Source organism: Pleurodeles waltl, chromosome 4_1 (genome assembly GCF_031143425.1).
Source record: "Pleurodeles waltl isolate 20211129_DDA chromosome 4_1, aPleWal1.hap1.20221129, whole genome shotgun sequence".
Lineage (NCBI taxonomy): Eukaryota > Metazoa > Chordata > Amphibia > Caudata > Salamandridae > Pleurodeles > Pleurodeles waltl.
This window is the reverse complement of record NC_090442.1, coordinates 365,401,090-365,417,428: the sequence shown is the minus strand read 5'-3', so window position 1 is coordinate 365,417,428 and position 16,339 is coordinate 365,401,090. Positions and strand designations below refer to the sequence as shown.

Here is a 16,339-nt window from a genome sequence, read left to right as displayed (position 1 = left end):
AAAACCCCCTGACCCCCCACCCCTCCACAAAACCAAAAAAAACCCACCCCCCAATCCGCCCCAAAACCTAAAACCCCCTGACCCCCCACCCCCTCCCCAAAACCAAAAACACCCCACCCCTCCACCCCACCCCAAAACCTAAAAACCCCTGACCCCCTCACCCCCTTCCCAAAACCAAAAACGCCCCACCCCCAACCCGCCCCAAAACCTAAAACCCCCTGACCCCCCACCCCCTCCCCAAAACCAAAAACGCCCCACCCCCCAACCCCACCCCAAAACCTAAAACCCCTGACCCCCCACCCCCTCCCCAAAACCAAAAACGCATCACCCCCCAGCCCCACCCCAAAACCTAAAACCCCCTGACCCCCACCCCCTCCCCAAAACCAAAAACGCCCCACCCCCCCAACCCCACCCCAAAACCTAAAACCCCTGACCCCCCACCCCTCCCCAAAACCCAAAACGCCCCACCCCCACCCCAAAACCTGAAACCCCCGACCCCCCACCCCTCCCCAAAACCAAAAACGGCCCACCCCCCAACCCTGCCCCAAAACCTAAAACCCCCTGACCCCCCACCCCCTCCCCAAAACCTAAAACCCCCCACTTACCTTAGTTGACCCCTTGTCACCTGCGTCGTCCTCCTTCGCCAACTCCCTTCTTTGTACCTTAACCACGCATGTTCGTAGTTCAGAACATACGTAGTTAAGGCACAAAATAACGGAGTCGTGGTTAAAAAAAGTGTTGTTGCGCTTTCATTAACCACAACTTTGTTAAAAAGACGTTGTAATAAAGGATGTTTCCCGTCTTCATCAGAATCCCAAAAATCTGTTCAGGAGGGAGGACCCGAGACCCTTCACAGCCTAAGGGTGGGTACAATGGTAGAATACTGATCCCAACAAGGCTTGGTGTCATGGTTGCAAGACTAAAGGGCACAAAACTAGAGACTCTAGCTGTAAAAACAAGAAAAATGCCTCTAGTCCACCTGCAGTAAATGCAGTGTCCAATGTCCAGATGGGATCACAGTTGTAGCCTGGCCAAGTCAGTGAACCCACAGAGGCAACATCAGTCACTGAGAGAGAGGTTGATTTATGGTGTCCCGCCTGGCCCACTAATATGCAAAAATACAGGCAATACCCTTTGATTAATGGGACTAAGGTAGAAGCCTTGAGGGACACAGGGTCTCCTATCACCATGGTAACTCAACACCTGGTCCACTTAGATCAGTGCCTGATAGGGAAAACATATCCTGTCACCAATCCTGACACAGATCCATCCCATGGCTATGGTATCTTTTGACTGGGGGAGTAGTAAGACAGAAGGAAGTGGCAGTGTTCCCATCAATCCCTGTAAACTGCCTGCCTGGAAATGATTTGTAGCAATCTCATTGGGCTGAAGTAGAACTGAGGACCCATGCAGCAATGCTTAGGCTCACTGAATGGGGTTGTGTCAAAACAAAGGCACAGAGCAAACTCCAGAGTGAAAAGAGGTGTTGGATCCTGAAAGAGTGGATCAACCCTCTAAGAGAAAAGGCAAGAAGACTGGGGGACCAGTTTCTGAACAGATCACAGGTCAGAAACCCTCTTCCCAGGAAGAGGATTTGTTATCCCTGGACGGAACTGAGCCTGCAGAGCTTGGACCTTACGACCCAGAGTTCTTAGGACCAGGGGGCCTCTCTAGGGAGGATCCGTGCCAGGAGAAAAAAACCTGTCCCACTTTTGAAAGCCTGAGGCTTTATTGCGAGGATGGACTCCTGTTTACAGAGGCCAAAGACTACAAGTCTGGTGCAACAGGAGGGTGGTAGTGCCCCAGCAATACAAAGAGTTCCTTCTCTCTCCAGCCCATGACATTACCTTAGCTGGTCATCTGGGCCAAGACAAAACCTGGAGCAGGCTGGTTAATCACTTTTATTGGCCTGAAATGTCCCAGAAGGTGACAGATGTTTGTCAGTCCTGTGTCACTTGCCAAGCCAGTGGCAAGCTAGGAGGCCACCTGAAGGCCCCCTTAATCCCACTATGTACAGTTGATGTTCACTTTCAAAGCTTAGGGGTTGACATTGTGCCCCCCCTTGACTCTCGACCAACTTCAGCTTCAGCTTCAGGAAACAGGTACATTTTAGTGGTAGTAGATCTTGCCACTGGGTGACCTGAAGCCATTCCACTTTGGAGCACTGCCCTTGCAGTAACCAAGGCCGTCCTGGGTATTTTTACCAGGGTTGGCTTTCCTAAGGTGGTAGTCTCATACAGGGATTCCAAAGGGGTTTATATATGCATACTGAAAACACATTTGGCAGGAATGTGGAGTGACGTATAAGTTCACTACCCCATATCATCCACAGACCAATAGACTGGTTGAAAGATTTAATCAGATGAGGAAAGCCATGATCGGAGGACTCCTTGAAAAACTCAGAAGGAAATGGGATGTCTTACTTCCATGTCTGCTTTTTGCCTACAGGAAAGTGCCACAAAGGGAGTAGGGTTTTCCCCCTTCGAACTTTTGTTTGGGCAGCCTGTTATGGGCCCATTAAGTCTTTTTTACATAGAGAGCCATCCTCCTCCACCGCCGTTAATAGAAGCCTAGGAGGGAGGTCCCGTGAGGCCCCTCCTTTTTCAATCCCCCATTGCCCCTGGGACATGGCCCACCTGGGGTTAAATTTTAAAAAAGGGTGAGAGACCGCCCTTTTTTGTTAAAATGTCAGAATAATCTGTGATCTGGAGCTGCTGATTTTTCTTGGAAAAAAAACTTTTTAGCCCTGGCAGAGTCTGTGAGGGACCCCTAGACCAAGGATAGGGGCTCAGAATGAGGTGTCCTGTGGACCCTCTGTGCTATGGGGACCACCACCTCCCTGGTCCAACAGCTACAAAAAAATAGGGGCCATGCAGACCTCCTCTGGGCCCCGGGGACTGCCACCTCCCCCGGTCTACAGATATATTTAAAAATGGGGTCTGTCATGGACCCCCAGACCCAGGGACCACAACCTACCTGGGACCAAATTGAAAAGAAGGGGGGCTCTGTGCACCCCTACTCGTGGAGCCATATATGTCCCTGGCGAGCGCCACCCTCCTTCTGCCTACTAAGGTGCCTACCCTTGGGAGGCACCTGTTTGCTTTTGCTTGGCAGGAGCTTACACCTCCCACCAAGCAAAAGCAAACACATCTCTGCTTTTAGCAAGTGGGTGCCTAAAAAATGTCCCCGTGTGGGAAGGGAAAGAGATTAAAAGATTGCTTCCACATACTATTTAAGCACCTCTTTGCGTGCAGGAGAAATGCTGGCTCATGCAGGAAATGGGAGCAGGTGGGATTCCACACCTCTTAACTGGGTGCCCTGGGTTGGGCCAGGCACACATACACATGTGCCCAGGCCCCAGTGGATAGGTACTCCAAGGATGGAATCAGAATAGGAGGTGCTCCTCGGCACCCAGGTGGGGGCGTGCAGCCCCTCCACCTTTGTTTTAGTGTTGTAGCACTGGGAAGGTGTTGGTCCCCGGAGCCTGGGTTGTCCAAACGGCCTCTCCATATATTAATATAAGTCGTCCCCAAGTAATGGGGTGGTCTGCATGGCCCCCCAATTCTTTTTTAAATATAGCCCTGGGGAGATGGTTGTCCCCATATCCTGGGGGTCCATACAACACCCTCTCAAAAGTAGAAAGTTGTTTCCCAGGGGAGGAGGTGGTCCCCAGGGTTTTTGGGGAGTTCTGTGAGCCCTCCTGTTGGAAAGTGGATTATTGGTAAGGGAAGGTAAGTACCTACACTTAGCAATAGGCCACTAACATCCACTTACGTCCGGTTAGGTCTCAATAAAATAAACCCAGATCAGATTGGCAATCAGCGACAAGGCTTAACCTAGGAGACAAAGTGCAAAGCATTTAAAAATAAAATAACAGTAAGTAAGTCAAACTAAAAATACAAGAAAATTAAACACCAATTTATAAAAATAGAATAGAAATGAATAGTGCCAATCTGGTCATCTGGTCTCACCTCGACCGGGGCAAAGTCAAAGTTTAAGGCCGACTGCGATGGAGCCCTGCTCAGCTACAGCAAGTGGGAGGCCTAAGTCAAAAGTTTACCTTTGAACTTTTCTTGAAGATTTTCTTTTCCAGTCCGATCTGACCTCTCTCGAGCCCTTCCTCAGATGCACATCGTAGAAGACCTCAGTGAAGATTTCTACTTTCGGACTTAGACGATTTTCTGAGACGAAAATCCTTCAACCATGCCAAACCTGAATCTTGATCCGAAATCCCTGGAGCCCTCTTGAGAGATACTGCATGGAGGTCCCGGTAAACTTTCTATGTTCGTACTTAGTCACATTTTTGGAGAACCTGCAAGTCAGGCCGGGTCGCGGTTGAGGCAAGCTGTCTTGACTCACCATGGAGGGTCGGTCCCGCTACGGAGATTTTCCCTGAAAACTTCACCAGTCTTCTCCAAACTTCTGGATCTTCTTCCGGAAGGTCTTTTACGAGTCCACAGCTCACCCCAAGGTCCCAGAAACTCTGAGTTGCTCCTTGAGGGTGCGGACTCCAACTCCTAGGATGCACCTGGCTCAAACTCAAAAATGGCCACTGGACAGTGGTCAGCTGGTCAATTTCTTCAGGATTTGATGCAGGGGACTCTGGTTAGCTATTTACACCTGTAGCTAACAGGGAATCCCCTCCTTAAACCAGATGAAGCCAGGCAAAGTCCTTCTTGTGGTGTAGCCCAAGTGTGCAGTTGGTGCAGTCCTTCAGAGTGCAGTGTCCAGGTGCCGGGCAGGGGTCCAGCAGGGCATTCCTTCTTCTTCTGATGTTCTTCCTTGTAGAGGTCTGAGGTGTGGGTGCAGCTCTGCCATATTTATCCTTGCTCCTGGGTGAAAAACAGGGGGGGGTCATGGGTATCCAATCACAGGCAGGCTCCTTGCCCCTTTGATGACCACTTCCTGAGAAGTGTGGCAAACAACAATCCCCGGAGCAACATTCCTCAAAAATCCAACATGGCTGAAAGTAATTTTTGGAAGTTTCATCTGGCTGAGCCTACCCACAGGTGTGGCTAGAAATCCTAAACACACCCTTCTCCTGCCCTCTCCTAATATAATCAAGAAGGCACCTAATTGTCTGGGGTTGCAGGATGTGAGGGAGGTGCTGGGCTGCTCCAAATGCTCTTCCCTGCCTTTGAAGACCAGTTTTGGCTGCCCCCCCACTTCCTGCTTCCCTTTCTGCTGAGGCACATCCTCCCCCCAGGCACATCCTTTGTGTTCAGCCCAGGCCACTTCAAACCTCATCAAGGCAGTCAGATCAGGCTGCCAGAGGCTGGCCAATCAGGGAGGGGCACTACAGAGCTAAAGTTGGCAACTTTCAGGTAGAGTTTTAAAACTCTTTACCTGAACTTCTTATATTAAATCCAACAATTGCAAGTTGTGGGATTTGTTATAACAATTAATTTGATACCAAACTCAAGGTATCTGACACTTTATTAATTAAAAAAACTCTCCCCATTTAAGCCTATAGAGGCCATTCACTACAATGACTGGAAAACAAATGTGCCTATTTTACCTCACCAGGGCTTATACATTTTTTTTTATAAGGTCCCTGCTTATAGATACATCGCGCTCAACCCTGGGTACACCTTAGGGGTGACATATATGTAAAAAAAAAGGTAGTTTAAGATTTTGGAAGTACTTTTAATTCCAAAGTAGAATTTGCATAAAACTCTATGGCATGTCTTTAAAATGGCACTGGGCACCCCAGCAGTGCAGCTATGGGTGCACTACCTATGCTGGATGCCCTACTTTGCATACTCCTTTTACACAGAGCACAGGCCCTGGGACTAGTTAGCAGTACCCAAGGCACCGTCAGAGTCAGGAAAACACCAGCAAAAAGTGAAAAATGGGGGCAAAAAGTTAGGGGGCCTCTGCAATCAGCCCTGTTTTCTCACACCCCCATATTTTTTTTAAATGGTGTCCTTGGTAGGTGGTAGACCGTGGGACCAGGTAGGGTCTGTATGCCTCCCCGCATGTTTTTAACATTTAGCCAGTGTCGGAGGCTGGCCTGGCTTGTAGTAGGTACCAGAGGTGCTTACACCTTGTGGCAGGTCCAGTTATCCCTTATTAGTGTAGAAGAGGTGTTTCTAGCAGCTTTGGCTGATAGAAGGTAGCAATGGCAAAGCAGCTTGGGCTGAACTAGGAGACATGCAAAGCTCCTACTATACCACTTATATCATATGCTCAATATCATAAGAAAACACAATACAGAGAGTTACTAAAAATAAAGGTACTTTATTTTTATAACAATATGCCAAAAGTATCTCAGTGAGTACCCTCAGTAAGGAGGTAAGTACTATACACAATTTATATGTACATAAACCAAAATTAGGTAAGTAAGAGCAAGAAAAGTAATGTAAACAGTGTAGAATTACAAAAGGTTGCAATAGGCAAGCATAGGTATACGGGCAACACAAACCATATCCTCCAAAAGTGGAATGCGAACCACGAATGGACCCCAGACCTATGTGAGCTTGTAGAGGGTTGCTGGGACTGTAAGGAAACAGTCAGGGTTAGAAAAATACCCCACCCCAAGACCCTGAAAAGTAGGAGTAAAGTACACCTACTACCCCCAGAGAGCACAATAGTCGTGATAGCGGAATTCTGCAGGAAGAACAAACACCAGCAGTGCACTGACAACGGATTTCCGGCCCTGAGTACGTGTAAGTCAAGGGGACCAAGTCCAATAGTCGCGACAGTGTCCAGTGGGGGCAGGAGCCCAGGAAACCCCAGATGAAGGTGCAAGAAAGCTGCCTCTGGTTGGAAGAAGCTTGGAGTTCTGCAAGAAAGAAGAGGACTAGGAACTTCTCCTTTGGAAGACGGATGCCCCACGTCATGATGAAGCTTGCAGAGGTGTTCCCATGCAGAAATAGTGCAAACAAGCCTTGCTAGCTGCAAGGGTCGCGGTAGAGGTTTTTGGGTGCTGCTGAGGACCAGGAAGGACCAGAATGTCACCTTTTGGAGGAGGAAGCAGAGGGGGTGCTCACCAACTCAGAGAGGCCTACCAGAAGCAGGCAGCACCTGCAGAAGTACCCCAACAGGCACTTAGAAGAAGAGTGAAGCGGAGTCCATGCAAAGTTACAAAAGGGGGTCCCACGACGTCGGAGGACAACTCAGAAGGTTGTGCACTGCAGGACGGAGTGCTGGGGACCCAGGCTAGGGTGTGCACGAAGGTTATCCTGGAAGAGTGCACAGGAGCCGGAGCAGCTGCAAATCACGCAGTACACAGTTTTATAGTCTAGCGTGGGGAGGCAAGGACTTACCTCCACCAAACTTGGACTGAAGAGTCACTGGACTGTGGGAGTCACTTGGAGAGAGTTGCTGTGTTACAGGGACCACGCTCGTCAGGATGGTAGGGGACCCAGAGGTCCAGTATTGCAGTCTTTTGGTGCCTGCGTTAGCAGGGGGAAGATTCCTTCGACCCACTGGAGATTTCTTCAGAGCTTCTGGTGCAGGGTGAAGGCAGGCTACCCCCAGAGCATGCACCACCTGGAAACAGTTGAGAAAGCCGGCAGGATTAGGCACTACAATGTTGCTGGTAGTCGTCTTGCTACTTTGTTGCAGTTTTGCAGGCGTCCTAGAGCAGTCAGCGGTCGATCCTTTGGTAGAAGGTGAAGAGGGAGATGCAGAGGAACTCTGGTGAGCTCTTGCATTTGTTATCTGAAGAATTCCCCAAAACAGAGACCCTAAATAGCCAGAAAAGGAGGTTTGGCTACCAAGATAGGAGGACTGGCTACCAAGAGAGGTAAGAGCCTATCAGAAGGAGCCTCTGACATCACCTGCTGGCACTGGCCACTCAGAGCAGTCCAGTGTGCCCCCAAAACCTCTGTTTCCAAGATGGCAGAGGTCTGGGACACACTGGAGGAGCTCTGGGCACCACCCCTGGGAGGTAGTGGTCAGGGGAGTGGTCACTCCCCTTTCCTTTATCCAGTTTCGCGCAAGAGCAGGGCTGGGGGACCCCTGATCCGGTGTAGACTGGCTTATGTAGAGATGGGCACCATCTGTGCCCATCAAAGCATTTCCAGAGGATGGGGGAGGCTACTCCTCCCCAGTCCTTCACACCTATTTCCATAGGGAAAGGGTGTAACACCCTCTCTCAGAGGAAATCCTTTGTTCTGCCTTCCTGGGCCAGGGCTGCCTGGACCCCAGGAGGGCAGAAACCTGCCTGAGGGGTTGGCAGCAGCAGCTGCTGCAGTGGAGACTCTGGAAAGGCAGTTTAGCAGTACCCAGGTTCGGTGCTATAGACCTGGGGGATCATGGAATTGTCCCCTCAGTACCAGAATGGTATTGGGGTGACAATTCCTTGATCTTAGACATCTTACATGGCCATGTTCGTAGTTACAATTGTGACGCTATACATAGGTAGTGACCTATGTATAGTGTACGCGTGTAATGGTGTCCCGCACTCACAAAGTCCAGGGTAATTGCCCTGAACGATGCGGGGGCACCTTGGCTAGTGTCAGGGTGCCCACACACTAAGTAACTTTGCACCCAACCTTCAGCAGGTGAAGGTTAGACATATAGGTGGCTTACAAGTTACTTGTGTGTAGTGGTAAATGGTTGTGAAATAATGTGGACGTTATTTCACGCAGGCTGCAGTGGCAGGCCTGTGTAAGAATTATCAGATCTCCCTATGGGTGGCAAAAGAAATGCTGCAGCCCATAGGGATCTCCTGCAACCCCAATACCCTGGGTACCTCAGTACCATATACAAGGAAATTATATGGGTGTACCAGTATGCCAATGTGAATTGGTAAATTTAGTCACTAGCCTGTTAGTGACAAATTTGGAAAGCTGAGAGAGCATAACCGCTGAGGTTCTGGTTAACAGAGCCTCAGAGAGACAGTTAGGCACCACACAGGGAACACATATAGGCCACCAACTTATGAGCACTGGGGTCCTGGCTAGCAGGATCCCAGTGACACATAACAAACACACTGACAACATAGGGTTTTCACTATGAGCACTGGGCCCTGACTAGCAGGATCCCAGTGAGACAGTGATAGCACCCTGACATATACTCACAAACAGGCCAAATGTGGGGGTAACAAGGCTAGAAAGAGGCTACCTTCCTACAGCCAGGCCCTGCGGCCAAAACCCACGGTGTGCCTCTGAAGGTCATGCATGGCATGGAGTGCTTATAGGGGTTGGTACAGAGCCCTGCTATATATATATATATATATATATTTATATAGATATATATATGTGTGTATATATATATATATACATATATATATATATATAAATAAATATATGTGTATATATACACTGATACTGGATATGATTGTCACTAAGAATATATATAGGTATATATATATATATATATATATATATATATATACATATATTCACTGAAAACAAACAAAGGTTACAGGGACTTTATAGTAAGGTTGACGTTTTAACCATGCAAAAGCATAGAAATTCAGCAGTTATAGTTACACCTTTAGATATACTTATGTTAAGAAACTATAACTTGTTGCCCAAAGTTTCTTTATGGCAGAAGTGATAGTTTCTTCAGGTAAGTACAACTATAAGTATAACTATAACCACCAAAATTCTATTGCTTTGTGTGGGTAATATACCAATCTAAGTATAACGTCCCTGTAACCTTCGTTTTTTTCAGGGAATTTCTATGTTTTTTTTTTAATGCACATGTTAATATTTGTATCAGGTTGCAGCAAGCCCACCAGGGCCTTGCTTTTCCCCAGGATCAGAGGAGGATCCTCAAATCATCGGATCGGCCAAAATAAGGTCAAACCCCCCCCCTCAGGCAACACGAGAAACAAAATGGCAGATGACTTTTCTGTCAGGTTGTGGCCAGCCAAATGGGGCCTTTCTTTTCCTTCAAATCCATGTAGGATCCGAGGAGGACCCAAGGATGATCTGCATCCCTATATATACAAATGTGTTTTTCATTTATTAACTAGAAAACTACTGAATGGATTTACACCAAATCATTAAAACGTCTCTTTCTGGACCAAGAGCTAGCTTTCAACCAAACTTGCTGTAAATCCGTCCAGTGGTTCGGCCACTATTCCTGTTCAAAATCCCGATGAAAATTGACATGGAGAAAACACGTTTTGGGACACCCACTTTTCCTCAGCCCCATTTAACGGATCACCCCAAAGCTTTCCAGACAGCAGCTGACGTGAGCGTCATATTTTTGGGAAAATGTTGTGAAAATAAGTAAAAAAGTGCTTTTTCTATAGAAACTAGGTCCTTGCTAAAACTACCTAGTGACGACTGCCATTAGGTATTATATATACACTCCAGGAACGCCACAATTGTCATTTTATTCAGTTTACAGCAACATATTTATTTATTTACCTATTATTTAACTAGCACAATATGCAAATATGGTCATAGCAATTGCATCTATGAGTGCTTCACAATTGAAATATTGATGAAATATAGAAAAAACATAAAAATAAAATACACAATTAAATTAGCTTTACGTCCAGCAACACCTGAAAGTCTGGATTTCTAACTATCTAGCCATACTTGCACTAGTTGAACTTTATACAATATGACTTTTTTTCACTTTATTGTTTTTCTTTTACATGTATACCTTTTCTATGTAGCTATGTATCTATATATCACTTTACTCCTACTGTAGAAAGAAAGGAAAGAAAAGTCTTCAACTCCCTCCAATGCATTACTTTGTTTCATCCTATATCTCTCTCAATATATCCTCTACGGCCACTCTCTGACAAATCCCAAACCTCATTCTACTACTATGATCTCTCTAGGAGCCTTTCTTAACTCTTCCCACCTCAATCCCTTCTTAACACACCACAAACTTCAATCTACTGCTAAGATTTCCCAGATAACACTTCCTAGGCTCTTCCTTCTTGTATCCCTCCTTTGACTCACCCTAAATCTCATTTTACTACTATGAGCTCTCTAATGGCCCTTTCTATAGGCTTCCCTCCTACGCTTCCTTTGACTTATCCCACATCTCATCTTCCTAATATGATCTCCCAAAAACAGTAATCAGGCGCTTTGCTCCTCTATCCCTCCTCTATCCTATTCAATCAAACAGACTCACTTGTCCAACCCTCTAATTAACAATTTATTTTTCCCTATAGTAATCCACCACTAATCTATTGCATTCTGAAATAGCGTGCTACCCACCAAAAAGTACTTCAGCACCTCATCATAGAGGGGTAGTAAGTGCTTTATATATACACAATTACATTTATAATTATGATCACTACAATGTGAGGTACAATAATTCTTAGCAACCAGTGTGCAATGTATCATCACTTGAGCAGTTTATGTAATCCAGCCCCAGGTTAGAAGACTTTAATTTCAGAATAAAACAACTCACCAAACCCTAAATACTTTTTTGTTAGGAATATGTATACATATTTTATTTACCGAGATTAACTGATCCAATGTCAACATATAGTTGTGCACAGAAGGACGCCAGCAAGGAGCCAATCAGAGGACCAACAACTTCTACTGTATGCGTAAATCCTGAAAAAATCATAAGAATAAATGTTCTGTTAAATTGAACTCATACATGCTCACTTAGTTTTAAGCATCAATCTGATTTATTCAGTATCTTTTTTTACTGATACAGAAAATAAAATACTAAAGCAGTTATTCAGGCTATAACCTTTTTTAATTGAACACAAAAAATACTAAAGTGGGAAAGCTCATTAGTTTTTAAAATCATTGAAGTCTGTTTTCCAGATGTATCAATTACAACTATGTCAGAGTGCTTAAATAAAACTGTTTAACAGAATTTTAATAGAATTTGAATTCACTTTTCATCACCTCCTCAACCCTTTTTCTCATCCCAATACTTACTGACATGAGGTGTTCCACCTCTACCCAGGCCTACATGCCCTAGTCAGAACTAATCAAAAGGTTCAACACAAACACCTCCCTCCCCTAACCTCTAAGCACCTCCCACCAATCTGGTGATAAAGAGGCATGGAGCCTAGAAAACATACTGTTTTCTTTGTCTGCTCCAAAATCCATGTAGGTCCTTAGAGCCTTTTACAATAGGTAAGCCCTGGGAGGCTAGGCATTTTGGGATGGTTTGCTTTTGACTCCCCCTTGTATGTCTTCATGGTCATAATGGGGTATTGTGTGGAGCACAGTGCCTGGAGTTGGGGATCTTACCCCAGCTGTTTCCCTGATTCATAATGAAGGCTGCGCTTTCCTTTTGTACAAACCCTCTCTGGTTGGACAGTTCTGGGTGCTTCTGTTGCTGCCTGAGGTGCTTACCTCCTTAGATGGGGCCTCTGAAGTAGTGCTTTGGGCCCAGACCAGCACACGCCTTCCTGCATCTTGTTAGACTCTTTGCTGCAGGTTTGGCCAACACAGTGGTGTTGTCTGTCTGCATTGTGCACTTCATAGTTTGTGCGTGCAGTGACTAGAGGATCCTCTTGTTACCTGAATTGCAGTTTGAACGGCTTCCCTTGACGAGCAGTGCTTACTGTCTGCCATGCTGGCTTAGTCAGGGCAGGTCTTCTCTCTGGCTCCCCGCCAGAGGACTGCGCTGTCACCTTTAGCCTACTGGTAAAGCTCACGGACTGTTACTCAGTAGATTGAGGAGTCAAGTCCTGCTATTGCATGGTAGTGTTAAAACATTTTTTTTTCACATAATAAAAAACAACAAAGCAGTATATTCTTGGTCTGAGCTCCTCCATTTTTATTCTTCATTGGGGATTTTTTTTTTTTTTACCTGCTGCTGCATTGATTGTTTTCTGCGGCTGTGCTTCCTCCTCATTTTCAGTTTGACCATGGCACACAGGAAGCATGCAGCCAAGCCACACTATTGCTCCAGTACTTCTAGGCAGGAGAATTTCTGATAAACAGTTTCAATTCCTGCTTTCTTCACTGTAAGGGGCTTTTCAGAGGTCTACGGATGCTGGGGGCTCTTGTTAGTCCCTCTCCACTCCCACTTCTTCTGTTTAATCATTGATAGTGTCTTTTATTTCCTCTTCCTGGCCTTCTCCGGAGTATGATGAGAAAGATGATCCTCCATTTGCTGAAGCTACCCCAGGACCAAAGTCATTCAAAACAGGATCTTTTGGCTCTCTTTTGGTACTTGGGTGAAAATATGAACATCCCTATTGTGAGAAAACAGGGATCATTGCAGAGGCCCCCTAAGTTTTTGCTCCTATTTTTCAATTTTTGCTGGTGTTTTCCTGACTCTGATGGTGCCCTGGGCACTACTAACCAGTCCCAGTGCCTGTGCTCTTTATAAAATGAGTTGTGCAAATTAGGCTAATTATCATTAGCTATGTAAACCTACCTACACGTCCCTAGTATATGGTAGGACTTGTAGGTTTAGGGACCCCAGCATAGGTAGTACTGCTGAGGTGCCCAGGGTCATTTTAAAGGAAGGTCTGCCTTGCTGGCTGCTTTTAAATTAAGGTTATATGGAAATTTGACTCTGGAATTAAAAGTACTTCCAAATTCTTAAACTACCTTATTTTTACATATAGGTCACCCTTAGATGTTTGGAGACGTTTGGAGCAGCTCCATAGGTTGAAGAGGCGCATTGTGGGAGTTGAAGTCCCAGACCTCAAGAGGCAAACCAGAGTCTCTGAACCCTTGGCTGGTGCAGTGGACCACTTTCCTGAATGAAGAAACACTTCCGAAAGTAAGTGTGACAGTGTTACCTTGTGGGTGGCCTGAACTCTGTACTTTGTCCCTTCTCAGTGTGACCATTTTTAACCCTTTGAGCGCTAGTTGCTTCTATGCGCTAGAAAACATAAATTCCTTCAAAATTCATATCTCCTGTTTCCCTTTTTGGTGTTATTTTAAAGATGAAAATATAATCTATTTTTATAAATTGGTGTTGGATTTTTTTGTTTGTTTTGTGTTTTACACACTTGATCCTAAGTTAAGCCATGTTGCTCATTGCCAAGCTACCAAGGGCTGAGCGGGGTTCATTTATTGAGACCTAACTGGACATAAGTGGGGGTTAATGGCCTATTGCTAAGTGTAGGTACCTACCTGCCCTTACCAGCAATCCACTTTACAACACCTATGGAGTACAACTTCCCAGGTCCTAGTTCCTGCCTCTTTCAACGGCTTCATTTTCGACCCCCTACTTGCTTGGCTGTTAACAAGGATGTTTTGGATTTACTTCTGGAGAATGGAAAGATCCTCAGAAAGAGGATCTTCCCAAGTCCTTGACTCGGTTCTGTCCTCTGATCAAGAGCAATGTTGAGTTTCCATCTTCACTGAAAATTGATCCCCTGCTTTCTAACTTGGCTTGGGGGTTTTTCTGATGAGGTCCCTCTTTCTGAATTTGTTGATCGCAAGGTGGAAGCCTCTCTGAAGAAGTGATTTTCTGGCTTGAATTTGGCTCTCTGTGCCACATTTTATGTAGTGTATGGCTCACAGTCCCTCGTTAAGGACTTCCAGTCCCTGATGACCACAATCCAGAACACAATTTAGTGTTTTGTGCTGTATATCAATATGGAGACACCATTTTTAGTGGATGTTTCTTGTGATATTTTGAAGGCTACTATCATGGCTTCTTCCGTTTTAGCTTGTCACCATGTTCATTTGAGAGACTGGAAAGGTGGATTCTGTTCAGAAATCAGGGTTGCTGCATATGCCCTTCAATGGCAGCAGTCTCTTTGATGATGATATGGAAGCTATGCTTCACAAGACTTTCAAGAATCAGAAGCATGCTCAGCTTTTTTGTTCTCAACAAAAGCCAGATTTCTACCATAAGACGCTACCTAAAAAGTGCTCCAGAGGTCCTTTGATGCAATTTCAGGGCAAGCCCAAGACAAGTTCCTTCTTCTCTGCACGACAATCTCCAAAACATTTGCCTCTACCAGTGCCTAAGGCCAGAGCATATTCCTGACTATGCCGCCCTCACAGTGGGAGGTTGTCCTTTTTTTGCTTCCAACTTGGTAAAGACATGTTTCAGTTGCATGGGTGATAAAGATCATCTCGGGAGGATACTCCCTTAATTTCAACAGCAGTCTTCCCCAGTCAGGCCCTGTGGAGTCCCTCACTGCCTCTTTCAACTTTTCAGTTCTAACACAGGCTCTTGTGGGCCTCGTCCAGAAGCATGCTGTGATCATCCCTCTTGTTCAACCGGGCGAGTGGTTAGCCTCCTTGGACTTAACAGATTCTTACCTGCACATTCCCATTTGCCAGTCTCAACAGCAGTTCCTGCACTCTTATGTTTCATCCCAAAGGCTTTTGGGCATATTTGAGAAAATATTGATTGAATTTATAGTGCTAACTGTCTGATGTGATCCTTTTCTAACCTTTAACCACAATGTTGTGATACTGAGTTCCTTTGAGATATCTGTGCAATTGATTACATTAGTCTATTCTTCTTATAAATAATCACAATACTTTGCAAGGGGAAACACAAAAATCACTAAAAAAACTATTCCTATACCTCTGGCAGCTTGATACAAAGCAATCAAGCCTAATTTAGGGCAATGTGTAAAACATTTATTGAGTACTTAAACAGTAATGACGTGACAATACAACACAAGAAAAGTCCCAAACCAATACGGAATAATAGAGTATACTTCTATAAATAAAGTGACACCAAAATGACAAAAATCCAATCAGTAGAAGCTGAGTTATTAGTTTTTAAAGTGTTAGATAGAAATAGCACCAAAACATATGAAACGCCAACTGATCAACCTGACTACACTGACAAAGAGAAGGTCTGGATGTGCTTCCAAAACATCTACATTCTATTAAAATACCTGAGTTCAGATTAAGCTGGGAGATAGTTCATCTGTTGCTCAGAGATTTGAGACATTAAACGGCCTAAAACAGGGGTGTTTTCTTGCCCCCTGTTTAATCTCTTTATAGCTGACTTAAACCAGCATCTGGAGACATCGAAATCACATCCACCTAAACTGGCCAACACTCCCTTAAAATAGCCTCTATACATTGATTATACGGCACTGCTTAGTCAAACACCTAAAGGTTTGAAGAATTTAATTAATCCTTTTAGAAATATTAATTAGCTATCTTGAGCTTAACATAAAAAACTAAGATCATGACGATTGGGGCATCTCCGTTTGGATTACAGTCCTGGTGCTCAAGAGGAAAACCAATTGAAGTAGTTAAACGTTATAGGTATCTGGGCATCTTGTTTGCCCATAGAGTTTCTTCAGGGGCCACTTTTGTTTACTCAAGGCTAAAACATCTTTGCCTTCAAGATCCTTCGTGACAAACTGGCATGTCCTTCTTATGGCCACTTCTTGAAAGTTATGTCAGCTAAATTAAGCCCTGCCCTAAATTATGGCTCATTTATTTTTTGAGGGAAAGACACCAGATTATTGTACTAGCTACAGGTTAAAGCAGTAAAAGCAGTTGTATGT

General features: G+C 45.2%; 1 protein-coding gene across 1 annotated transcript in view; it reads right to left on the bottom strand.

The window, feature by feature from the left end:
- Positions 1 to 16,339, bottom strand: part of LOC138287751 (solute carrier organic anion transporter family member 1A2-like) — a 770,793-nt gene that overhangs the window by 441,942 nt on the left and 312,512 nt on the right. Inside the window, exon 3 of the mRNA XM_069228524.1 lies at positions 11,385 to 11,483. Within this exon, the coding sequence (XP_069084625.1) occupies positions 11,385 to 11,483 (99 nt within the window). The remainder of the gene's footprint in view (positions 1 to 11,384; positions 11,484 to 16,339) is intronic.